At 41.1% G+C, this 25755-nt stretch overlaps 1 protein-coding gene across 1 annotated transcript in view; it reads right to left on the bottom strand.

The window, feature by feature from the left end:
- The window catches only part of COL9A1 (collagen type IX alpha 1 chain), a 62402-nt gene extending 37246 nt beyond the window's left edge, over positions 1-25156 (bottom strand). Inside the window, exons 1-12 of the mRNA XM_063152973.1 lie at positions 25029-25156; positions 24629-24702; positions 23153-23230; positions 22885-23017; positions 14998-15394; positions 9957-10034; positions 9148-9168; positions 8098-8172; positions 7499-7534; positions 7327-7389; positions 5384-5437; positions 4747-4782 (exon numbers count right to left, since the gene is read on the bottom strand). Of these exons, the coding sequence (XP_063009043.1) occupies positions 4747-4782; positions 5384-5437; positions 7327-7389; positions 7499-7534; positions 8098-8172; positions 9148-9168; positions 9957-10034; positions 14998-15394; positions 22885-23017; positions 23153-23230; positions 24629-24702; positions 25029-25042 (1059 nt within the window). The 5' untranslated portion in view covers positions 25043-25156. The remainder of the gene's footprint in view (positions 1-4746; positions 4783-5383; positions 5438-7326; positions 7390-7498; positions 7535-8097; positions 8173-9147; positions 9169-9956; positions 10035-14997; positions 15395-22884; positions 23018-23152; positions 23231-24628; positions 24703-25028) is intronic.
- Between the last annotated feature and the right edge of the window lie 599 nt (positions 25157-25755).

The following is a 25755-nucleotide window of genomic DNA, read 5'->3' as shown; positions in this document are numbered from 1 at the left end:
CCCCCGTTTGTTTCTGCAAAATTGTTTTGAAAACTTGTTTAACTACTGTTAAAAATCAATTTTATTATTAGGTAGTCGGTATCAGCAGAGAATATTAAATTACTGGTTAACTTGCCTTGCAGTACCATTACACATATTTATAAACATATATACATCTACAAGGGAATGAAGACATTAAAGGCTTTGTGTTTAGCTAATTATAAGGTACCACGATAAATATATCTATGCTATAATAATTTCCTTCTAAAGGTACATCTGAATTTATAATAAAAGTGAACTTTTTCCCCACATGCTTCCCTGAGGCCTAAATCCATTGAACTTATGGGTTTTGGTTATGAGAAAGAACACCAAACTTCTCCTGTTTATATTTTCCATCAGTGTTGTTCTGAATCATTTTAACAAGAAATGCCCAAGATATAATTGTGTTTCTGCCTATTTGGATGACATACTCCCTCTAAGATAACAGATCCCTTGGTCTTGCATTACTAAAGCAAATGGAAAATTTTATGGAGAACAGTGTTGGTGATATATATGAAACACTAAAATGCAAAATCCCAAATATACTTAAATATTCAGGAGATTTGATGTAGTAAGGCAACTGGGCTGAATGTCAATACAGGGTTGTATTTGTAATCCTGTTTAGAAAAGTCAGTATAACACGGAGAAAATTTCAAGCATTCATCAGAATCATTCTATTTTAACTATTTAATACACAGCAGAAAATAAGCTTGCATAACCTACATAATGCCTTGCTACAATTCATCACATATATATCTATATTTGACTGTACAAATCAAACTTTCACTGCATCACATATTCAATATTATAATATCCCCTGTGTCTGAAAGAAGGAAACCACCTGCTTGCAGGTCGCATTGGAGTAGCCCTTGCTAACACACCCCCTATCAAAGGCAGGGAAGGTCAATGACACCTACACCTACAGCTACTGTGACCAGCCCGCACAGGGGCCCAGGAGAAGGCTCTCCCCTCCTCTGACCACTCCACTGCATCTCCTCACCTTCCTAGCAAAATGCAGGGACTCTGGCCAGCAACCCAGAGTCTGCGATCCCCTGTCTCAGAGGCACCTAGCCTGTAGTCTGGTAAGAACCCTTGCTATCCACCACAAAGAGCCAAGTGTTTGCAAGTGTATCCTGTGCTGGACAACTGTGTTTTAATAGACCTTAAAATATTTTCAAATTCTCTGTCACTAAATACACACAGTCCTCCCCATATGCCACATCAAATATCAGCTCATAGAAAAGTTGGAGGGGACTAAAAGAGAGAATGGACTGAAGAGTGCAATAGATGCACTTAATGTAGCAGCCCCAGCTCCATTTACCAGACAGGTCAGAGACACCAGCATATTTAAATTACTTGAATAAAAAATTTACTTGAATTAATCACAAGAATTCTAAGAACTTTTTAACCTTGTCATTTAAAAGATTATCTGCCAAAGAGATGAGACAAAGAGAAAAAATTAAAACAAAATTATGAAGCAGGAAAAAATGTAAAAAATGGGGATGATAACTGAAGATTGCCAGGGTACATTCTGGGGAAGAAGAGGTGACAGAAGCAGAGAAGCAAATGCTGTATATAAAACTTTATGTCCTTAATATTCATTCTTGAAGATACCCAGAAGTCCTAACTTGGCTGATAAATATCACTAGAGGAGCATGAAAAACAGTGATAATAATTTAAAACTAATTAGCCTTGTACCCAAGGCTTCTGATTTTCTGTTTGTACTGAGCATTTTAACAACTTAGTTTTTGTGAAAAATGAAGTCTTTGCATAACTATCTAGGGACTACTCCACTTGCAAAAAGCCACTGACAGTATTCAAAGCAGTGCATAATTACACCAAAGCACTCCATTAATCATGTAGGCAGTATGCAGATTCATAATTGTGCTCACTATGTTTCTGGTAAATGAGGTTTCATGGATCAAACCAAAGAAGTGCAAAGGTTAAACATCCCCATTACTTCACATTTGCAGAAAGAGCTTCTCCAAAAGTCTCTGAATCTGAAAATTAGAACCATTGCACTCTGGCACTACCATTTCTACTTGGGTTTGTTGGGGGTTTTTTTCTGTTTTGTTTTTACAGTAGGTGGGTTCTGTTGGGATTCTATAGTGGGGTCTTTTGTTTGTTTAGGTAACAGGGTTGTGGGGATTGTTGTTGTTGCTGGTTTGTTTTTTTTTTTTTGTTTTCGTGGATTTTGTTAGTAGGTACAATCTCACCAAAGGTCAAATGACCAGTACTGGTCATTTTGAGAATCTTCCAGTAGCTGCATGACTTCTTCAGTAGCATACAGCCATTCATCAGAAGGAAAACTGCATTTATGCAGGCTTCCCTAGGAGATTTATTTTGAGTATTAATCTCTCTATATGGACTCAGCATGTATGGGTTAACATCAATGAAGCTACAAAATCAATCACTAGGCTTCTTCCTAACATGTGAGGTCTAAGGATAAATCTTAATAAGTACGAGGGAAATTACATGAGTTGACTAAGCATATCCATCTTTTCTCTTTTTAAAATAAATTGGAATTCTCCTTTCCTCATTATAAATATTCCTGTGGATTCACCTGAAAATACAAGCTTCAGTTGCTTATTAAGCAGAAGCAGAACAACTCCAAAGGCATTCCCTACTGAGGTTCACTGAAGCGTTATCACTTTAGGATTGAAAGTCTCAGGGCAAACAAAATCACTCAGCTTTGAACAATGCTCCAAAATCTTATCAGATTTATTGCTTTTACAGTTTCAAAACATGGTGACAAAAGTCCTGCTGCTCTGAAAAGAATCAGCATTCTACCTTGACAAGTTGGACCGGTTTCCTGCCTTCCCAAATTAACATTTCTACCTCCGAATTGAGATTAACCCTCTTTGTATATGTTTTATGCACCCACTTATTCTGGAGGGTTTTAAATTACTTATTCTTGCATTATTCTGCAAATGGTGAGCTAAAACCACGTATGTTTCCCCCAGCTCAGTTTTTCTTTTGGTTGACAGGCTAAAATGCCACAGTACTTTAACCAAGTATTTCAGTAAATCAGTTTTATTTTCCCATTTTTTCCTATCATAGAAGCACAGAATGGCTTGGTTTGGAAGGGAGATTAAAGATCACCTAGCTGATATTGCCATGAGCAGGGATACCTTCCATTAGACCAGGGTGCTCAGAGCCCCATACAACTTGGCCTTAACACTTCCAAGGATGGGCAACCAAATCTTCTCTGGGCAACGTGTTCCAGCACCTCACCACCCCCACAGCAAAGAATTTCTTCCTAATATCTAATCTAAACCTACTCTCTTTCAGCTTGAAGCCATTCCCCCTTGTCCTGCCACCACATGCCCTTGTAAAAAGTTCCTCTCCAGCTCTCTGGTAGGGTCCCTTCAGGTACTGGAAGGCTGCAATTAGGTCAGCCTCAAACCATGTCTTTTCCAGGCTGAACAATCACAATTTTCTCAGCCTTTCCTCATAGGATAGGTGGTCCATCCCTCTGATCATTTTTTCCCCACGTGATCTGAGCAAACACACCTGACAGAGTTTAACTACCTCTTCTTTTCAACTAGATTGTATCAAGTAATATACATTGCCTACAACCCAGAAATTACTTCCCCATCTAGTTGGCATAAAAAAACCAACAAAACAAAACAAAAAACCCTCTCTAACAGAAAAATCTAGGGGTTTCAGTCTACCTAGAACCTACCTCATTTTCTGCCAATCGTTCTGCCATTTTCTGTGACTAAATTCAGCTCATATATTGAGCCTGCAGACCAGCCAGCCATTATATTAACTATTTACCAAATTTTCAGGTAAGAATGAGCATTCATGAAAAATAAAGTGTCCACAAAGTGATTCATCTTGAGTTTGAACAGGTCTATAATGTCACATCTTCAAGAAAAACTTTATAATTTTCTCTCTGGCCAACTATCAAAATAATTGTCAAATATAAATCTAATGAAAGTTAATAGGAAAAGGTCAAAAATACAAATACACAAGGAGTGTTATACTAGAATACCATACGTCTTCTATTTAATTTAAATAATTTCTCTAAATTAAATCTAATTTTTAATTAACTTTTAATTATATGCTGTCTTATTATAATTTATTCTAGCCATCTTGTTATTTACTCATCTTCCTTGAGGTTTCTCCTAAGCTAAATTCCTACATGCCAACCATCATTCACTTTTTCTACCAGCAAAATTCCTAAAACTTACAATTATTTTCAGCCCCTAAAAATGGATGTCAGATCCATCTGCATGCTAACTGGAACAGTACTCTTTGCATGTCCTTTCTCATATTTTGGCCTGTTTTCATACAGAACTGCAAAACAGTACAAGGAGTCTCACAGAATTTACACTTCAGTGATGCCATTTAAACACATGGCAAGAAGTTGAAAACAGGAATAGCTGTGACTCCCTTATGCAAATGAAATTTGGGCTCTCTGGTCTCCATAGCATTTTCACAAAGAGATGGAAAAGAATGGTAAAAGTCCAAAATTTGGGAATACTTCGCACATGCTCCTTTCTTTTCTACAGCATTCAAACCAAATATAACCTTTCAGTAATGTTTGCACACTTAGATATAAAGACAAAACTGTTTCTTAAAGTACTACTTTTGTAACTTCTGAGTTTTTTGAAACCTCAGAAATAGTTTTGAGCTTTTCTTCACTACATTTAATGGTAAGAAGCCTTCATAATAATACTTAAGATGCAAATATCCTCTTTGAACACTAAATGCATTACTTACTGGAAGTCCACGAGCACCTGGCAGTCCTGGCTCCCCCTTTAAAAGAACAAAAAAGAGTTTTTAAGAGGCATTAGCATCAAGTTTTTTAAGCAATATACAGGAAAATGTTCTCTCGCCTTTTGAAGGGCATCATTTAGTGGACAAAGTCTGCAAGTATTATTAATTTCATTAATGCTATGCTGGTTTCAGTAAGACTTGATAGAAAGGAAAGACTCTCTCAGTATTAAAAAGAAACAGCCTCTGGCCTTTTATTCCCCCACCCCCCAAAACTCAAGCACGCTTCTTACTCTGATTTCTGATTTATATTTCATTTGTTTAACTGATGATGAAGTCAGGTTTCACTGTGCTGATTCCTACTGCATACTACAATGGCACAATTGTAATACAAGATGGAAAGGGCCTCAACTTTACTGAAGATGCTCAACCTTAATGTCAACAATGTAACACCAGCCAGCATTCCTTACTGCTGGCTGTGGCAATGGAACCTCCTTTGTGCTGTGTGGAAAGGGCCCAGTACATGTGTATTCTAAGCTATGTTAGGATTGTAAGAAAGGCATCTTATCAGTCACATAGAGAAAAACAAAAATGCTGCTTTAAAAAAAAAAATCCATCGTTTCATGCATAATTTTGTTCCTACCTTCTGTCCTTTTGGTCCTGGGGCTCCACGTGAGCCATCAGGTCCTGTGAATCCCTTTGGAAGTAAGTTATCTAATGTTAATTCAAGGGTTATGTGTTTTTCTTAATCACAACAAAAAACATTATACAACATAGAAAAATGAGGCTATTAAGTGAAATTAGTAACTGCAGGAGCCTTGCAATCCAAATATTTATTTACATGTACAGATAGAACTGCACAAGTTTAAAGTGCTAGCTTCTAGTGACAAACATCAGTGCCTGTGATATGTATCTTCAAGAATCACTCCATTAAATCACAGTTAAATAAAGCATGTGATCTCACATGATCTTGTTTCCTCCTAATGGGAGATTGATGAATTTATTTCACGGCTAAGGTTAAAAGCAAAAACTTTCAATGTTGTGTGTTTCAAATAAAAGTTTCATTGACAACAACAACACAAAACAAAACCCCAGAAAGCCACCAGGCTGAATTTAAATTTACCCTTTGAATTTGTCTATCTGGCTAAAATTAAAAACTAACTATGATACTATAACCAGGAATTCATTTGGAGTTCTTATTTTTCCTTTTGTTTCCAATTTTATAGTCAGCTTATATGACTTAGAAATTTCCTGACATCCAGGAGAGCTTTTCTTGTAAATTTATCTATTATTTTTATTTTTTTGGTACACTTCCACTTTTTTGGTACATTTCCAGCAATTCAGTGTTCACACAATTCTTCCAACAATTTGATTTTGAAAGCCTACATGATCATTACAAGCAATTACTGTACAGTACCTTTTTACAGTCTATTAAACCTGACACTGAAATAATTTTTGAAATAAATGAGATTTTAAAAGTCAAAACTGCCTCACCAATTAAACACAGAAGGCATTATAAATCATAAACACCAATTAAAGGTTGAATAGACAGTGGAAGTACAGAAGGGTCTCTTTTTTCTTCAAGTGAAAAGAAGGTTCAATATTTCAAAAACTGTACTCTGGTATTAAATTTTCACTCATCCACTAATATGAGGGAATATACAAGTGTGAACAGATACCAGAAGCTGAGCTGAGTTTAGTGCATTCTGTTTCATGTGATTGTGTTTGCATTAATTTTGGCTAGGAAAATAAAACTATGCCTTAAGTGAAAATTGTAAGAGGCAATGCCTTTTAAAAGATGTGCTTATAGGGTTTTGACATGTACAAATGGGTTGTGGGCCTGTATTTTTTCAAGAAGATGTGAAGTGGTGTGAGATTTCACTCACAAAGCCCATTTCCTCTTACAGATATGAAATTTGAACAGTTTAGTTAAACACTCTTCCAGCTCTATGTCCACTAATTCTCTTCCCAAAGCAAATTAAATATTAACATTTAACAGCACTGCAACCTTAAATAGATACTAGGCTTTTTCATTTATATAATTTGCAATACCCTCTCACATGCTGGTTTATGGTATATAATATTTATTTATGGTATTTTAAATTTTTAAAGTTTTAAAAGTTTTTGTAAATTAAACATAAGCTTGCCTCCCTCCTGGCATAACATCTAAGTTCTAATGCAAAAATCTTGCTTCATAACAAGAAGTGCTTTTTAACAGTTCTCTCAAGAGAGAGAAATATGAAGCTTCCAAAAAATGTTTGAAGGCATTTTTATAGCCACAAATTTATTCAAGAGGTATGACCTAATAGGTCATCAACACTAGATGACGTTGAAACTTTTCTCTATTATTTTCCACAGGATGGGAAGATGCAGCAGCAGACTTTCCTCATGCCCTTGCTGCTCTGCCCTTCGATCATAGGTGGCTTCCAGAGGCCACAGCACTATCAACTCATCCCTGAGATCACTGCCCAGTGCCCTTTCCAGGGCAGGTGGCATCACCGACAGCCCCGTCTTTATTTATTTTTTTTTTTCTTGAAGAAAACAAACAAACAAACACAGAAATTCTAGAAAATCAAATGTACTCACATCAGCTCCCGGCTCTCCTGGCAACCCAGGGGATCCTGGTTTGCCTGCATCCCCATCTGGACCCTTCAGGATTTAAATGGACAGTTAAACATGTTTCATAGAGAGAAGTAGAAACAAAACTCAGAATTTCTTCTCTAGCAGAAGCAAATGAAAAGTAGCTGCAATCACTTACCGGTGGACCAGGGGGGCCCTTTGGGCCTCTCTCCCCCTACCAAGATATGAAAAGGAAGGTATTAGTCAGAACTGCAATAACCTTTTACAGTCTTTCATGAAAATCACTGATTTACAGATTACCAGAAAAAATCCTGAACTGACTCTTATTGTAGAAAATAAATATTAAATCCATATCATTTCTATTACAGACTAACAGAAATCATCAGAGAAACTTCTGACAGGAATCAAGGGAACACATGTAGTAGCTCCTATCAGGAATAATGCCACAAATCCTTATCAGAATTTCGTATGAGTGGGCATCACTACGTAATCTCTTTTGAGATTAGATTTATAAAACCCTTTCACCCCATTAATGGCAGATAATCCCAGCATATGATGCTGATTACACAAAATAAATAATACTGAGTTTTCTATACCAAAGATAATCTGAAAATCTGCTTCCTCCACTCACTCCAGCCCACTACAGAGCATGAGACCCATCAATTTTTCTTGTATCTACAGCCAAATTCAAACTCCTGAAGATCAAAGGCTGGCAGATAACGCAGAGCCAGCTCAGAGCATTTCCTGTTTCCTAGGCAGGGCATGGGAAACACTTACATCAATGCCATCAATACCGGGAACTCCTGGCGGCCCTGGTGGACCTGGGGGGCCTGGTGGACCTGGGGGGCCTCTCTGACAAGGAGTAAAAGAAAGGAGCAATTAGAGCCTGGCAAGCCATGGAGCCGTTCTGGGGGGAACACAGCTAGAGGCTATGGGTTAGTCAGGAGGTCACAGCTGTGACAAGGACCTGCATCCTCACCCCATGTATATCACTGGCCCTGTATCCTACTTTGACTATCACTATCAGGACTGGCAACACTGCCCTCACCAAAGGAATGGGGAAGGTGTTAAACCCTCCTCCCTGGGCCCAGCCACTCTCCTGTGCCCACAACGCTGCCAGGGCCAGGTGGACTCCACTCCCCACAAAGCAGGATGACAGCATGGCAGAAATAAAAGTGATCTTTGCGGATCGAACACCAAAATGCACTACACTAATTACTTTCTTTCAACACAAAGGAGACAGTTTTCCTGAGAGCTCATACTAGCAAGGAAAATTTAAATCACCCGTGCTTCACTGACAGCCTCAGCGGTTTCCTCTGGTTCCTCGGGATTACATTAACATCTACAGAGGTGCTTTCTCAAAGCGCCGGGCTCCCGGGGGCAGGCAGCAGGCGCCGCCAGCCTCTGGAAACTCAGGGAAAGGCAGTTCCACATCTCCGTGCCTATAATGGGGGGCTCTGTTCTCCCTGCAGTCAGCTCTGCCCGCGGCCCCACAACGGGGCTCTGTGAGCAGGAGGCTGCTCCGGGCCCTGAGCCTGGACCCCTGGTCCCCACAGCGCTGCTGCTCTGGACACTTTTCCTCCACATACCAGAGTTCCCAGAAATATTCCGTCTAGCGGCAGTGGCATGTGGAGCTCAGCCCCGCCGGTGCCACCTGCCCTGTAATCGCCAGGTAGGGCACAGGCGGTGTCACTGCCCTGCCTCGGCCGTGTCATCCGCAGCTGCTGGGGGGACACGGCACGAACACCCTCCGGGGGTCGGCAGGGATGCCTTCGGTCCCTCCCTCTGCACCGGCACCCCGAGCTCCGTCCGCTCCCTCGCACTTACCTCGATTCCCGTCTGGGTTACCTGCGAGGGAGGAAAAATAAAAAACAACAAAGCAGAGTCAAAGTCAGAACAAACTTACTTGAGCCAGGCCGAGGCAAAGCGCCTGCAGGAAGAGCCCCAGGGGCAGCAGGCGCCGGGCCATGGATGGAGGGAGCAGCCTGCGGCTGCCGGGGCGGGCGGGCAAGGTGAGCGCGGCCGGAGCCCCTCCCGGCTGCGGCCCGGCCCGGGGCAGGGTGGCGGGGATTGGAGGAGGGCTGGCGGCCGGGCAGGCGAGCACGGAGCGCCAGCAGCTCCTTAACCCTTTGCCCTGCGGCTGCCAGGTCGGACACGGAGCCCGCGGTGCCCCTGGGCCTCCCGCCGCCAGGCCCCGGTGCGGCGGCGAAGCCGGGGGCGGCCGCGACAGCCCCTGAGGGCAGGGCAGGCACAGCGCCCGCAGGGAGCAGGCGGGCAGCCGCCAGAGGAGAGGCAGAAACAGAGTCACTGAAGGGTTAAAATGAGGCAGCGGCTGCTGCTGCCGCTCTGGGGCGTTGGATTGCTAAAAGCACCGAACACCGGGCAGGTATGGTAAAAAAGAGCATCGGTGGCCAGGAGGGGGGAGAGATAATGAGACTCCCGTGGGCTGCAGCGGCGGGCAGGGCGGGACAGGACAGCACAGGACAGGGCAGGACAGCACAGCACGGCACAGCACAGGACAGCACAGCACGGCACAGCATGGCACAGCACAGCGCGGGAGAGGACAGCACGGCACGGCACGGCACAGCACAGCGCAGGAGAGGACAGGACAGCACGGCACGGCGCAGGTGTCTCACCCGAGCGGGCAGCTCGCCGCAGCCTTCGCGCTGGGGGCGCAGGGGGTCGCAGTGGATCACCATCCACTGGATCTCGAACTGGCAAAGGAGAAAAGATCATGTTAATTCGGGTCAGGGGTCACGCTGACCGAGCGTCTAAGAGGTGGAATACTGGCACACCAGGCAGAGGATTAAACGCTAGGTATTTCATGTCAATAGCTACAGGTGGAGCAGGGCTTTGCCCTGCATTCCCCCATCCCTAACTGTGGAGGTATGTTAAAGAGGGGGCATAAACCGGCTGAGGTGCTGCCACTCCTGAAATCCTCTTTATCACATCTCTACTGTTCTGTTTGTTTGCAGCCATCACGGTTTCCAGAGTGCTGAGATTGGAACACAACAGAAGGAATACCCTTGTTTCTTTTACCTGTTAACTGACACCATCATTTGTGAGCCAATTCTTTCCCTCCTTTATCCACTTCTCATTTTTAAACCATCATAATAATAGCCAATTGAGTGCCATAATACACATATAAAAGAACTAATACTAATTTAATACTACAAGGCAGCCATACAACAGCAACAGCCCAAACAGGAGTAAGTTGTAAACAGTATCCTCACACTAAATCCAAAACACAGCTCTGTACCACCTATGAAAAGAAGAAAGCTAACTCTGTCTGCCTTGAGGCTGTGTAAAACAAATGTTGATAGGAAACATCTCTAACTTTAAAAAAAATTTAAAATAAAACTCTTATGGTGGCAACGTAGTAAAATATGTGACTGGCTTCCCATTGATTAAGGAGAGGTGAGAGAAGGGCAAATATGTTCCAGCATTGCTATCAAGACATCTTTTCCTTTGCCAGTATTTCACAATGATCTTGTTGATTAAGTTAAGATGATTTAAAGAATGCCATTATTTTGAAGATGTCTCATGTAGGTATTATGCTGTTTTCAATATACAGTGTTATTAAGGAGTAAGTGCAGTCATAAAGTTTTCAGAAATGAACCTCAGAAAATTTAGGGGTAATCATAAAGCAAAGATATTAAAATGTAACCTTTTAAACCCAAAGATGGTGTGCTAGTTTTGCCTGAGGTAGAGTTTATTTTCCCCACAGTAACTGGTATGGAGCTGTGTTTTGGATTTGTGCTGGGAGCAGAGTTGATAGCACAGGGGTGATTTTGTTATTGCTGAGCAGTGCTTGGATGGAGTCAAGGCCTTTTCTGCCCCTGACCCCACCCCATCAGTGAGGAAGCTGGGGGTGCACAAGGACTTGGGAGAGGACATGGCCAGGATGGCTGATCCCACTGACTAAAGGGATATCCCAGACCCCAACAACATTCTCAGAATATAAAGCTGGGAGAAGAAGGAAAGGGCAGGGGGAGTTTGAAGTGATGCTCTTGGTCTTCCCAAGTCACTGCTACACGTGATGGAGCCTTGCTTTCCTGGAGATGGCTGAACACCCGCCTGCCATTGGGAAGTGGTGAATTAATTCCTTGTTTTGCTTTGTCTATGTGCATGGCTTGAGCTTTACCTATAAAAATGTCTTTATCTCAATCCACAAGTTTCCTTACTTTTACTTTTACAATTCCCATCCCACCGTGGGATAGAGTGAGCAAGTGGCCCTGTGGGGCTTAGTTGCTATCTAGATGTAACTACAAGGAATGTTTAAAGCCCATAGATCAGTATTCCTGACACACATTTGGCAGGATTCCTACAGAATTTCTGTTTCATCTTTATTTCTTAGTCAGCACAGATATGATTAACTGTGTCTGACTGTTCACTGTTTTGTCATCTTAAGTTCTACAGAAATTCCTGCAAATTCCCACCACCTTGGCATATCTCAATATCAACCTCGTAATTCAGTTGTCTTATCAGTATTGATCAGCTGATCAGTTGAGAGAGGTGAAGTTTAGGTAAAATGCAAATGAGACCTACATATGTAGGGTAGTATTTTCAGTATAAAATCAATCACAGGAATGCATTTATCAGCACCATAGTGGCTATTGCTGGCTTGGTGGTGATCCATGGGAAGTCACCCCTCCTGGGGAAGCACAACTGAGCTAAGCAATTTTCCATCTGGAGATTATCTACAATAACTTGTCAAGGACATCTACGTTTCTCCTAAGAGAGGTCTGCTGTCAGCTGTTTGTACATTTAAGTGACCAAGAATAAACTACATACATTTAATTGCAACTCATTCCAGAGCTATTTTAAACATGTTTTATCCATTTTTCACCATCTCTGAAACAGGCTTTTAGAGCTTCTTTCTCCTTGCACCTTTTTCTAAAACCTTTGAACATTACAGCCAATTCCGGTGTTATTTGGCTTTCCATAGCTAGAGTTCAGACTTCTGGATGTGAAATTTCACAGGGTGAAAAAAAAACAAGATGTGACTTTTTACAGCATACAGACACAATCTGTTCTGTGGTGTAAATTAATCCCTGTTAAACAAATATTGACAAGCAGTTCCCTCTTAGATGCTACAAGTCATGTAGCTTCCCTGAGCTAGTTAGCAGCATGAAATGTCAACTAAATAATGACCAAGAGTCACTTCTAGCAAAGTGTTTGGTATCTATTATGAAAAAACATGGTAATGCCTCTGAAGTCACAGTAATTAAGGCAATTATGTAATCTCACAGAAGTTATAATTTGAGCAGTAAGAAATTAATTCCCTTGCCTTCCTATTATGGATATGTAATTTAGAAAGTAAATTCCTTTTCAGTTTTGAAATTATGCTAAATCTCATATTGCTTAGAGTTTATAATGTATTATATTAATTACTTTTCAATAAAAAGACAAAACTTTTTGATACTTTTGTCTAAAAAATAAAAGATAAAATGCAGCTGTGAATCTGTGTAAAAATTTGTCCTCCATAAAGCATTCCAGAAATCCTGGAATAAATCTTTGTAAGGGCTGAAAGGCAAGATGGAGTTTCTAATGGAGCTGTATCTATTATTCTCCTAGGCACTCATTGTAATAACAAGCAATAAAGAACCCCTTTTAAAATTATATGTGTTACAGTGCACCTCTGAGAAGTTGACCTATTCTGCAAGATAAATAGGGCCCTCACCAGAATGCTGCAAAAAAGAATGGGAAACACATAATTTATGTCCTTTTAAAATTCTACCACTGGAAGTAATATACTTTAACAATGCCTGGGAGTAAATTAAAAGCTGTGCCTAGGGCATATAAAATAACCAAGTCTTTTGAGATATTTAAACTTACAGTCAAGCAAGTTAAAGACTAGAATAGCCCCAAACATAGATTTATTTACTCAATTTAAAGAGAAAAAAAGTACACAGGCTAAAACGGAAATTTCTGCAATATAAATAGACATTTTAAAATTACTAGTCCATCTGACTGTGTAATTCCTTTATCATCATCTCAGAGGTTATGGGGTTCCTAAATCTACATTATTGTAATATCAGGTTGAAACACTACCATTGCCTTTTTGGGCTTCCCAGCACAGGCCATGCAATTCAGTCAAGTGAGTCCTAAGTCAACTCTGTCTAAAATAAAGTGTAATTTTAGGCATCCAAACTCAGCTTAAGAATATGGTGTCCTGCTTACTTTCTGTCTTCCCTGATAATTTTTTACAGTGTTTCATTATCCTTTTTGTCCAGAAGTGTGCATCATATTCCTGTTTAAAAGCCTAACTCATGCAAAGATTTTACTTTTTTTCATAAAATATACTTCATATGACCAAATCTTCCCAGAAACACGCTAAAGTTATAAACAAATATTTTGCATTATAAATGGTGAATTATAGAAATTCCTTAATTCCATTTTGTCCTTTCATCCTTAAAGGAGGTTGTCCTATAATTAATGTAGCCCCACACTGGTGCCTGAATATGTAGAGTCTTAAACACAGGCCAGGCAGAACTTAATGCCAGACAGTTTTCCCTACCAAATGCCTGGAGAGCCCTGGGTGATCAATGCTGCTCAGTTGTATACCTGGGTGAAAAGAGAAAGTCTCTGCAAAACACAGGCTGGAGAGGAAAGTGGATAAGATTCCAAGAAGATTTCTCTTCTGCTTTTCCTCACTTCTTCAATCCTGGCCAAAGGTCAGTCAGAGCACCAACAGAAGGCCAAGATGGCCTTGATATCACATCTTTCTCCTCACTTGTCAGCTGCCATTTGGAATCACTACTTCAAGAGGCAAAGGAACCCTCCTTGTTTCTAAAGGGATGACTCTGTGTGTAATTGGAGGGCACAGTTTGCTCTAGCACTGTGTACCAGGTGCTGTAAAATTATTGCACTAATACCAATAGATTTCTCTGCATTTAATCTACTTTTCCAAAGAGGAAAACAATATTGGCATTTCATCCTACTAGCATGCATAGAATATATGTAATGTGTAATATTTTCATCATCCCACCTATCCATGCATCCATCAGTATTGCTCAGAGCAGTTAGCAAAGCTAAGATACATATGCTAATTTGTAATATGCTAATTGCCACATTATCAGCTCCAGCTGATTATTTTAATGACATTTTCAAAGACTAACTCTTGTTTTCAACAGAATTAGTGACTTTTCAGCTATTGAAATTTCCTCTTCCACATCTACAACAGCATGTTAGATTGATCTCTTCAGACACATGGGGCAGCTTTCTGCTGGCATTCTCATGTAAAACTCATTTCAATCCAGGGCAATACTGCAACTAAACATACAGAGGTGATGAAATATGAGATGCTTCTTTTGTTGCAATGTTTTCCCTTTCAGTTTTACACAACAATGGTTAACCCATGTCCACGGGATTTTTTGCAAACAGTGTGAGATACAGTTTAAAATTATGTCTCACTTCACTCTTTTACTTCAAAGTTGTAACAAGTACAGGGATGTCTAGGAATTTTCATTTCTGAAATCTAGGCATAACCTGGGTCATCTCTTAACTTACAAGGTATAAGTGCAAAATTTAAAAAAAAAAGTTAATACTTACCTGTCAATGAGTTATTTTCTGCCATTTCTGCTTTCAGAAATAACTTAAACATGCATTCCACAAAACAAAACCCCATATTTAATGTAAAACACTTTTTGAAGAAATAAAAATTTTGAAACTTACCGGAACTGAAATTTGAGGATTATTTTTAAGTTTTCCAAGCACGGCAAAGCCATCAGTGTTGATTTTCCCTTTTGGTTTTATGTTTAAGGACTCTATTTTAATACAGTCAATAAAAAGTGTGACACTGTTTGCTTCCACAATTATCATAAGCTTGTGCCATTGGGAGTCAAACAAGAAAGGCAAATGTAAAAATGATGCTGTTTGGTGTCTTCCATCTGCTCCTTTATAAGAAAACTCAACACTTTTCATTTGACCATTGAGATTCACTCCAACTTGTTCTTTTCCTGAAGAATCCTGAATTTGCCAAACAGTCCAGTATTTCTGAAGTGTGGCCCCAGTCATCCGAAAAGTAGTTAGAAAGGAATATTCATCAGGCAATCCGTTGGAATATATGGCACTGTGTAGGATTAAAATACAGTACATTTGTTCTGTATTTGTTCTGAAAAGCTCCACATATCACCATAGACTAATGAGAAACCATTACTCAGTGGAACCATATCTCAACTATTCTTGTATCAGTGCACTCCTGCATGCTGAGTCCCAAAAGAAGGTGTTACTAATGGCAAAAGAACTGGTTCAGAAGTGTGGGTTCTTCCAATGTTTCACAATTTTTATGATAAACCTTTGTAAGAATAATGGATGGAGCAACAACTAACTCCTACTTTAGAGATAGAAAGTATATCCTACAATTATCCTGTTTCCCACTGTTAGACTTACAAAGTCGGTCAACAGTTTAGGACTTTGCAATGACCAGGGAGAAAGTGCAGATCTGATTTGATTTTGAAGGCATAAGAATGTCTTTTGGAAATGCATTTTCTTGTTCTCCCTGCCAATAATCCTTTTGTTAAGGTATAAGCTATCACTTCAACAGAAATCATTGACAAATATGTGGTGAGAACCCTCACTCAAAGTGTACTATGTCCTGTGACATTAAACCACAAGACTACAAGTAGCAGGGAACAGATTTGCCACATATAAAATATCCCATATTTTAGCAACTCCTATAAGGTGAGCTTTGGAAACACAGGTAGCACTGGCTGTGTCACTGTGCAAAACAGTCAAGTCCTTTTTTATTTCAAATGTATCACAGTACAATATTTAAGAAATTGGACTTTCCATATTTATTCTATGGATCATAAAACTCTAGTGTCATATCCAGTCAACATCAATACATTACTTGCCATCTACCCACATTTAAGGATAAGTTTAAATAAATTTCTTGAGCATGAAGACATGCCGAGCTATTTTGTCCCAGCTTTCATTAGGATAACTTCTCAAACAAGTAGACATCTTGAAAAAAGATGATTTTTGAGTGGCAGACCAATCCTATCTCAGCAGCTATTTATATAGCATTAGTGAATCTCAGAATCTAGGCTATGGGGGGGAAAAAAGCAAAAAAACTGTCAGCTCTTATTCTGTATGCTTGATGACTACTGATTTAGAAAGAGAGTACTTCCAGAAGCAATCTCCCTAGTTTGCAGTGTCCCAAGCTGCAGTGCGGCTGTGCTCCAGCAGGCAGCGGCACAGCCTCAGCAGATTTCAGGGAGGATGCAGCAAGCCTGGCCGCAGCAGCAGCTTCGGCTTACAAATAAGGTACCCGCAGTGCTGGTGTCTCTCCTTTTCCCCAGGAGCCTTTGCACACACCTGAGAGCTGGGGTATAAGGCAGGGAAATGTTTAGCTCATTATAAAAGGTGTGGAGACATACGAAGCTGGAAGAGGGGGCTCCTTACCAGTACCTTAATCTGTCTGTGCTTTGCTCTGAATTGTGTCTCTTGACTGAGGATGAAGTCCTGCCCCACCTGGTTTTGTTAGATAGGATTTTATCTAACTCATTGTTTTCTGTCATCATTTATTTTCAGTTTTTATCCTGCCCTCTCAGATGCAAATGTCACCTTGTGGATATTGTAGCTTGCCTTCAGTTCTGAGCCCTTTGCAGTGTTTACTGTGCCCTATTCCTCTTTGTCTAATGTTTCTGGCCTACGCAATAAGCATATATATTCTTTTCTTCTCCAGGAAGATAGTTCTTCTCCCTATTCAGACATACCTTCACTCTTACTAAGCTTCTGATCCAGTTCAGCATGTGTCCTTCCTCTATAAAGTCTCTTTTAAAAATCTCCTCTACTGCTAAAACTTTAGCTCAGCTGGGTCATTTATCTCTTCAGATGCTGAATCTCATTTGTTCTTGCAGAAGAGCTGGTTTTTCTACTACCACACTGAAAGTGGTATTGTTAGGTAATTTTTAAATAGCCTCCTTGTGACATTCAAATTTCCCTGTTAAGTTCAGTAGCACCAGGGTGTCTGATACACTGAGCCTAAAAGAAGCAGTACTAATCCCAGATCCTCTGTGAAGAGGTTTTCAGCATCTCTCTGCACTGCTAAGTTTTGTTGTCATGGCAATACTCGTTAAACTATCACACACATTCTCATTCGACCTCAGCTGACACAACTCTACTGCCAAAAAAACAAAACAAGAAAAGAAACAAAAACCCCTAGTACATGTACAAATTTTTTGATTAGAAGGTTGTTTATGCCAGATTGACAAATGAATTCTTTGCGCTGTATTTAGCTATAGACTTAGTATTTTTCAAGACATTACATGGGTTCTCCTTTTATAAGACATTAAAATAGGAAAGAAATATGTTCAGTTTTTCAGAAGATATGCAAAGAAGAGAAATAATGTAAGAGCTTCTGACATTGGTAAGATAAAATCAGATTATAAGAAACATATATCAAGCCCTAAAGATAAATATTCAGAGCACAAACATGGAAAAGTATTCCCATTTTAAAAAAGACTAAAAACCAATCAGAAGAACTGCTGCCTTTAGACTAAAGACTCAGTATGAGTAACATGATTCAACACAGTGAAGCATGACCCATCACCAGAAAGGTACTCTGCAGGGGACTGTTACTGTGTAAGATTTATACCTATAATTCTACAAGAAAATCAGAGACATATGCTCATCTCAGCTACTCCAACAGTAATGATCCTATAGTGGTTTAATTGTATTTCAGAACACATTTCTTTCCAAAGCCTGTAATCCTTATATAGGCAAAACCCTTCCAATATCAGCAACTTAAAATGCTAAATATTTGGAAACCATGGCAAATTTAGTATAATATTTAAGTAAACAATTGTAGAGAAGCTATTCCTCCATCTTACTGCCAAGTGAAGAGTGGTGGATGCTGTAACTTTATTGAACAGCTGAAAGCTGTATAAGCACTCAAATTCTTTCTGGAAATGGTTTTTAACACAGATGTTTCAATTCCACTGATTAATGGAAGAGAACCAATGAATTTTAAACACAGATTCAGGTAAATGAGCAAAGAAAGAATTTATATGGAAACATATTTAAAGGCTAAAGTCCAGATTTATTCCTGATCTATTTCCTATCCACTTAAAATTGTTCAGGATATGAGCCATCAGATCTTTTTCTTTAATTTAATTTTTTTCTTCAGTTTGTAAGAAAGCATTCCAGTCCTGCTTTTCTTGTATACTCATACTATTATTAACTACTTCAGTTGTTTTATGAATACAAGATTAAGTCAATTGTTTTTATCGGATATTCGACTATTTGCCTAATTTTTAAAGTATTGGAGGGTGGGAAGTTTGAAACATTTGTAGTTCATCTAGGGGAACTTCTGAAGCACTACTATTTCTTTTAAATATTTTTAAATAAATACCTAACATTTTCACTAATCCTATATTATGAATACTTAACAAGAAGATTTCTTTGAGATTTCAAAGCTAAGTCCTACCCAGGCTTCAATACAACCAAAGTAAGTCATCTGACAATGGTGAGGAAAGACCTGACCCATCCCAGGGAGCCCAAGATTCACCAAGAGCAGAAGACTTATGTTAGAAGCTCAACTATATACCTATTTAAGTTCTACAGAGTAACTGTTTATTTTATTAGATTTGGGGGGTTTTGAGTTAATTTCTTAGGTGGACTCCATTGCTCACTGACTTAACTTAGTCTTTGCTAAATAAAGATTTTAGAAATGTTAGCACAACCCACTGGAGGTGGCTGTGGAAATTGCTGTGGCCATTCTCATGATAATGCAGTATCATGTGCCCAGGGTGGAGGGTTCTTTTGGTCAATCTGGAGACACTCATGCTGCCTCTCCTGGAGCTGCCTGGACTCACAGCTGACCTGGCACACCCTGCCTGGCAGCAACTGAACAAGCAATAACAATAAAACTTAGCTCAGCACTTTTAAAAGCATCTGTCCTAAGTCATTAACCAGAAGCCATTTGTTAGGACTCATTACCCTCAGCTGATCTTTATTATTCAGAAACAGCCACTTCCGAGCTAATTAATTCTCTTATGACCTAATTAGCTTCCTAGCTGCATTTGTCTTTTCTATTTCAGCATCCTCATCAATATCTGAGTGGGATAGCATACTCATAATGTGAAAGGAAAAGCACCTGAAGAGCTTTGGTGGCTGAACGTAAAAAAACCCAGATCTTTGAGCACATGCACTTGAGGAGTGCTGCTTCACAGAAAAGCAATATTCCCAAAGGGGGGGAAAAGCACCAGAAAATAGGCCTTTGAAATTCTCTGGATATTTCCAGTATACTGATAAAACTTGATAAACTTCCTCCCTATTTTGTTTGGGGTTTTTTTGTGTGTGTGTTATGACAGTTGCATTCATGAAGTCAAAGGTTTAGGATTTCATCCAATGCACAATGATAATTTTTCCCACATATAAAAAAAGTGTCATGAACATATTTCTTTGTGTCAATATATATATTTTTTAAAGATTTCCATTAAAAATAACCAATTATTATCCAAATCAACAGGATTAATTTTGTACTTACTAACTGGTGGGCGCCTAAACACATACACAGATTAAATTGAAAAATGATGGGTTCACCACATCCAGTGAAAACAGCTATATGCCATGGCAGATCCACACCAAGTTATTACACCATGCCATTACATGGAGAACACTGGATTGAACCTTCAGCAGATTTTCCTCTAGAAGAAGCACTGGCCAATGGAAATTTATTTGGATGATGGGAGAAGCTAAGTTATGACTTGTGTGCAATCCTTTTGGTTCATTTTGGGATATACTTCTGGGTAAGCACACAAAGCAGCAAAAAGACCAAGCTACAACTCGGTAGCATTTTAAGGAAGTTCTGTGAGTTTTTCAAGGCATAAGCTATTGCTACATCAGAGACTGAATGCTGAGCCATGCCCATCCAATTGAACTCTCACTGCCATACCATATAGCCACTCTAAAATGGGCTCTTCTGCCCTAGTATTAATCATCATGTGTTAGCGTAAAAAATTATTTCCCTGTTGCCAACGTGTTTGATGAGGGTCCCACCCCATTGCTCCCATGGCACTTGGGCTATATCAGCCAGCCAGCTCGGGAAAGCCAGGCTGTCCATTTTTCCCAAACTCATTCTATTTTTCCTTGCCCCGCCTCTGGATGCAGCAGGGGCGCTCAGGCCGGAGGGTGAGCCCGGTGTGTGAGCCCGGCCCGCGGCGGCGCCGCTTCAGCACCGCGGGCAGGGACAGCTCCGGGAGCCGGGGCGGGCCGGGTAGCTCAGCTCAGCTCTGCCATGCCCAGCTCTGCCCTGCCCTGTCCTGCCATGCCCTGCCCTGCCCAGCTCTGCCCTGCCCTGCCTTTCTCTGCCCTGCCCTGCCCCGCCCTGCCCAGCTCTGCCCTGCCCTGTCCTGCCATGCCCTGCCCTGCCCGGCCATGCCCTGCCCTGTCCTGTCCTTCTCTGCCCTGCCCTGTCCTGTCCTTCTCTGCCCTGCCCTGCCCTGCCCAGCTCTGCCCTGCCCCGCCCTGCCTTTCTCTGCCCTGCCCAGCTCTGCCCTGCCCTGCCCAGCTCTGCCCCGCCCTGCCCAGCTCTGCCCTGCCCTGCCCAGCTCTGCCCTGCCCTGCCCTGTCCTTCTCTGCCCTGCCCTGCCCAGCTCTGCCCTGCCCCGCCCTGCCCTGCCCTGCCCTGCCCTGTCCTGTCCTTCTCTGCCCTGCCCCGCCCTGCCCTGTCCTGCCCAGCTCTGCCCTGCCATGCCCCGCCCTGCCCTGCCCTTCTCTGCCCTGCCATGCCCTGCCCAGCTCTGCCCCACCCTGCCCAGCTCTGCCCAGCTCTGCCCTGTCCTGCCCAGCCCAGCCCTGCCCTTCTCTGCCCTGCCCTGCCCTGCCTTTCTCTGCCCTGCCTTTCTCTGCCCTGCCTTTCTCTGCCCTGCCCTGCCCTGCCCTGTCCTTCTCTGCCCTGCCCTGCCCTGCCCTGCCCTGCCCTGCCCTGTCCTGCCCAGCTCTGCCCTGCCCTGCCCTGCCCTGCCCTGCCCTGTCCTGCCCTGCCCTGCCCTGCCCTGCCCTGCCCTGCCCTGTCCTGCCCAGCTCTGCCCTGCCCTGCCCTGCCCTGCCCTGTCCTTCTCTGCCCTGCCCTGCCCTGCCCTGCCCTGCCCTGTCCTTCTCTGCCCTGCCCTGCCCTGCCCTGCCCTGTCCTGCCCTCCTCTTTCTGCCCACTGAGGGGGCCACGCTGTAAAATAACTCTGGAGCAGAGCAGTGAGCTCTGCCCCGGGACAGAGGAGCAGCTCACTGAGGAACTGGAGCACAGTCAGGGCTCAAACCTCCAATTAATTTCCTGGGCCAATGACCCCAATGGCAGGAGTCAGCTCAGATGCTGGAGTAACACAGTTGACATAGGTTTGTTCAGGGGTAACTTGTGTATATCAAGCACATATTTCACTAGAACCATCTATAGCAAAAAGCCTAAATGTTGGAATCCAGGATATTCCTCTGGCTGCCCTGGAGGACTTGAGACTCTGGCATGGGGCTCAGAAACCATGGCACGGAGTCAAAAACTCCTGTGCCTTTGATTCTAGCCCATGGAAAGTGAAAATATTGCTGCTTTCATCTGAGAATCTCCCATTTTTAGTGATGATCCCATTTGCTGTCTGTGTTTGGATTCACATTCATGCACCAGCAGTCCTGATTTGTGTTTCAGAGTGAAAGTAGCCACGAGCCCAAGGTAACCAAACACTTAAGCTCTAAAGTAGCTTAATCTGGTGGCAATGAAGGTAGGAGCCAGGGAGGATTGCAGCTAGAAAAGTTGTTAGTGATAGGTGGAGTAAGACAGAAACACTTCACAATCCAATTATTCCAAGCTGCAACAGTAGTCCAGTTAATGGTCTTGCCACTTAATTGCTGAATTGAGGCATTCTTAATTACATAAGGTGCTGGAACAGAATCCAGACTTGCCTAAATTTGGCAAAGACATCTCTATCCTGCTGTACTGTCTCTATTCCTTCACCAGCAGCAAGTCTGGCCTGTAAAGCACTAACACAATTAGATCCTTAAATCCTGACTTCTATCACAAATTCACTGTAACATGCTAAATAATAATTTTCAACTTTTATAGATTAAGTGACCACCTAACCCTAACCCTAACCCTAACCTGTTACCTAAAAGAAGCACACAATGAAAAACCCCCTCACCTCAGAATCAGTGAGTTCTTATCCTACCTCATCTCTGCAATCCTGAAAAATCCTGAGAAATGCTGAGAAATCCCTTTGTGTCAATATTTTAAGAAATCTTTTTCTCTCTCCTCCTGTTACATTTTTTTGCCTCCCTATTTAAAATCATCAGCAACTTCTGACATTGCTTTCTAGAGCTGATCATTGCTGATCCCTTAGCATCAGCAAATCTTGAGGCACTCTGAGCAATATCAGTGGTTAGAGGGAAATCCCTGAAATTGCTGCTACAGAATCAGTCTGATCTGGTGGTAGCAATGAAAAAAAAATTCAATTCCTCTTTCCTCTTCTGAAAACTTTTTTAATTAGGTGATCTAACCGGTGGGAGATCTACCACTTAAAAGATAAGATTGCAAAATATCTATATTTTAAAGCCAAACAAGGAAGGCATTACCTGGTTGGTATCCTGAAGTCTACATTGGGTCCCAATTTATAAGCTACTTGTAGAGAAGTGGATCCCACTACTCTCTCGATAATCCCTTGAGAAGCAGCTTTTTCTATTTGAAACTGAGAAATCAGGTCAAAGCCTGTAAGAAAAAAATATACATATCCATAATGTAACTTTCATTTTATTTCAGAATTGTGCTGTCACAGAGATGACTATAACCTGATTTTTTTTTTTAACAGCAGCTTTTTCCTGAAGAAGTCAGGGTGCTACTTGCCTGGTAGGTCATCTTGGCCAATCCTGATTGTTGGGCAGATATCAATTCTGTGACTGGCACCCAGAATAGCTGGTAGTCCTGCAAAAAATGGTGAATTTACTAACCATGCACCTGCACATTGCCACAGATCACCTTATAAAATCAATGGAAGCAACTGTAAGATTATTATTAATTAAACAGAGCTATAAATAGAGCTAATAATTAGAGGTATATAATAATTTAAACTGTACTCAGTAAAGTAAGAGGTATAAGAAAATAATAATCTTTTTCTAGAGAGCTCCAAATTAAAAACAGGAACTTGATATGGTATTTGATCTTTTTTCAAGTCTTTAAATGAGAGTGTTATAATAATTCTTCTCTAGCAGAGCTGTTGAGAAATAGTAATAGTGTAAGAAGGACTGCTGTGTAAGGAGGTTTTGGGTTGTAACTTTTTGTGGTTCAAGCAAACTTAAAAAAAAAAAGGCCAGTTACCTAAATCAACAGTCTCTCTACTCTCAAGGAAACTTAAACAAACCTCATGCCAACTAAAGAAGTTGTTGTGAATCAGCTGGCATCTTTTCCATCCTCTCTGGTATTCCAAGCTTTCCCACTTTCCTCTGTGGCAGATTTGATCAGAAAATGAACATTCATGAAATGAACATTCATGAAATGTAATGTGGTGGCAAGAAGACCTTATAGACCTTTTTGTTTACCAAAATGAGAATGTAGAAGAAATTTGTTTGATGAAACTAAATCTAAAAATCCTATTTTTCAGAATATTATATATCAAAAAACCTTGTCATGGCCATAAGACCTACAAGATACCCAGAATTAAAGAAGGAAAAACAAGCATTTATTTGAAGAGTTTAAGAGCCATGTACAAGTCTAGTACCAAGTCAATCTGGAAAATGTTAGCAGAGTGTGGGTAGGGAAAAATGAAGAGTGGAAGCTGGAAGGAGAAGCATTTCTAACCTACAGAGAGCCTCTTGTGTGCTGCAAAGGCTCAACCCTAAATGTGGGTTTCCTTCTGACAACATAGGCTTAAAGAGTCATTCAGGTTGACACATTGCACCTTAGAAAAGACTTCATTCTATATTCTTTGATGAGACACATGGCTGACATCCAGCCATTTACATTTTATGCCCAGCAAATAAAGTAGGACCAGTTTATTGCCACATGTAGCAGAATATCTAACTAGAAGCACTGAAAGACAGGGAAGGTTTGTGTCCTGTATTTGCCATCTACATCCAGATTTTAATTCTTACCTTAAAAATACATCTAGTAGCAAATTTAAAGCAACACACACAGCTCTTGCTTTTTTCCTGGTTTTCATATATATCCTTCTACCCATTCATGCATATATAAATGCACATAGACAGCTCTCACTTTGTGTGATGGCTAGTTACAGAGGATTTTAGTTTTGAATAAACACAGAATAATTCTTTTGACATTCAAAATTACACAAAGATAAAATGTAGATAAAATCTGTCTCCTTACTTGATTGGTGCTGGATGGTGGCTGAGATGAAAGACCATAGAAAACTACACAGGTAAAAGAAAGCTGTAATTTTCCTGTAAACAGAAAGAAAACTCCAGCATGAATCTATGGTTTCTGACAGGTTCTGTTATTAAATTTCTCCCCCAAGCCATGCATATTAAACATATAAAATACCACCTAAGGATAAAATACCACCTAAGGATCTGCTAACAGATTTGACAAGACAATTTCTTTGGCAAGATAATTTCTTTACATGACAACATTTTATTTTTGCCTTATAATAAAATATGTCAAGAAAGCTCTTTCTGTTGTAGTCCACTCGTATAATGCTGGCAAGGACAGCTTTCACTGTTCTAATCTCTTATTTACAGATGTCTCCAAATCCCACTTGTTCTCTTACCAGTGGCTTTTCATCTTCACTGCTGGATTTCTTCACTTCTCTCATGTGAATTCGCAGGGTAAATCGTCACAGTGCCTGCTTCCCTCTCATTAGTCCAACGGGGGAGTGCAGCACAGGGTGCAGACAGCAGCTCCTGCCCCACCAGGACCCTGCAGAGAGGGAGGTGCAGGCTGCTGGGCTGGTTTTAATCTCTCCAAGGGAAGGAGGTGGAGGCTGGACAGACATGTGGGTCCTGGTGGGCTCTGAGGGCGGACCTCTGGAGCCAGCTGAATATAAAGAAGCCAAGAGACAGACAAATTAAAGTCTGCTTCTTTCAGCAGCACAAGGGCAGGGAGATACAGAAAATGTGAGTTCACTTACAGTTCGGAAAATGTGAGTCTCTGAATGATGGGATCTGCTGTCCAGCCAGGCAGGGGAAAGAATTATATGTAACAGGAGGTGTGAGGAAGCTGGTGGCCCTGATAGGGTGTTAAGACTAAAATTTCTGAGAAGAAGAAAATCCCTGCCCTATAAAGAAGGTATTTCCATTTCTCACTGTTTTACTCATCAGGAGAAACCTGTCTGGTGAGGTCCCAGTTGGTTTTTCTGAATAAAACAGATTATGTAAAAGGGTTTTCATTGCTCAGATTCTAACCTCCAAGGCATACACATAGGTACTATTATTAAGCAGCCTCCTGTTCTGTTGCCATTGATAAAGCACTCCCTTTCCAAAGAGACTATTGCATAT

Source organism: Melospiza melodia, chromosome 3 (genome assembly GCF_035770615.1).
Source record: "Melospiza melodia melodia isolate bMelMel2 chromosome 3, bMelMel2.pri, whole genome shotgun sequence".
NCBI lineage: Eukaryota > Metazoa > Chordata > Aves > Passeriformes > Passerellidae > Melospiza > Melospiza melodia.
The sequence above is the reverse complement of the archived record's forward strand: the minus strand, read 5'-3'. Positions and strand labels throughout refer to the sequence as shown.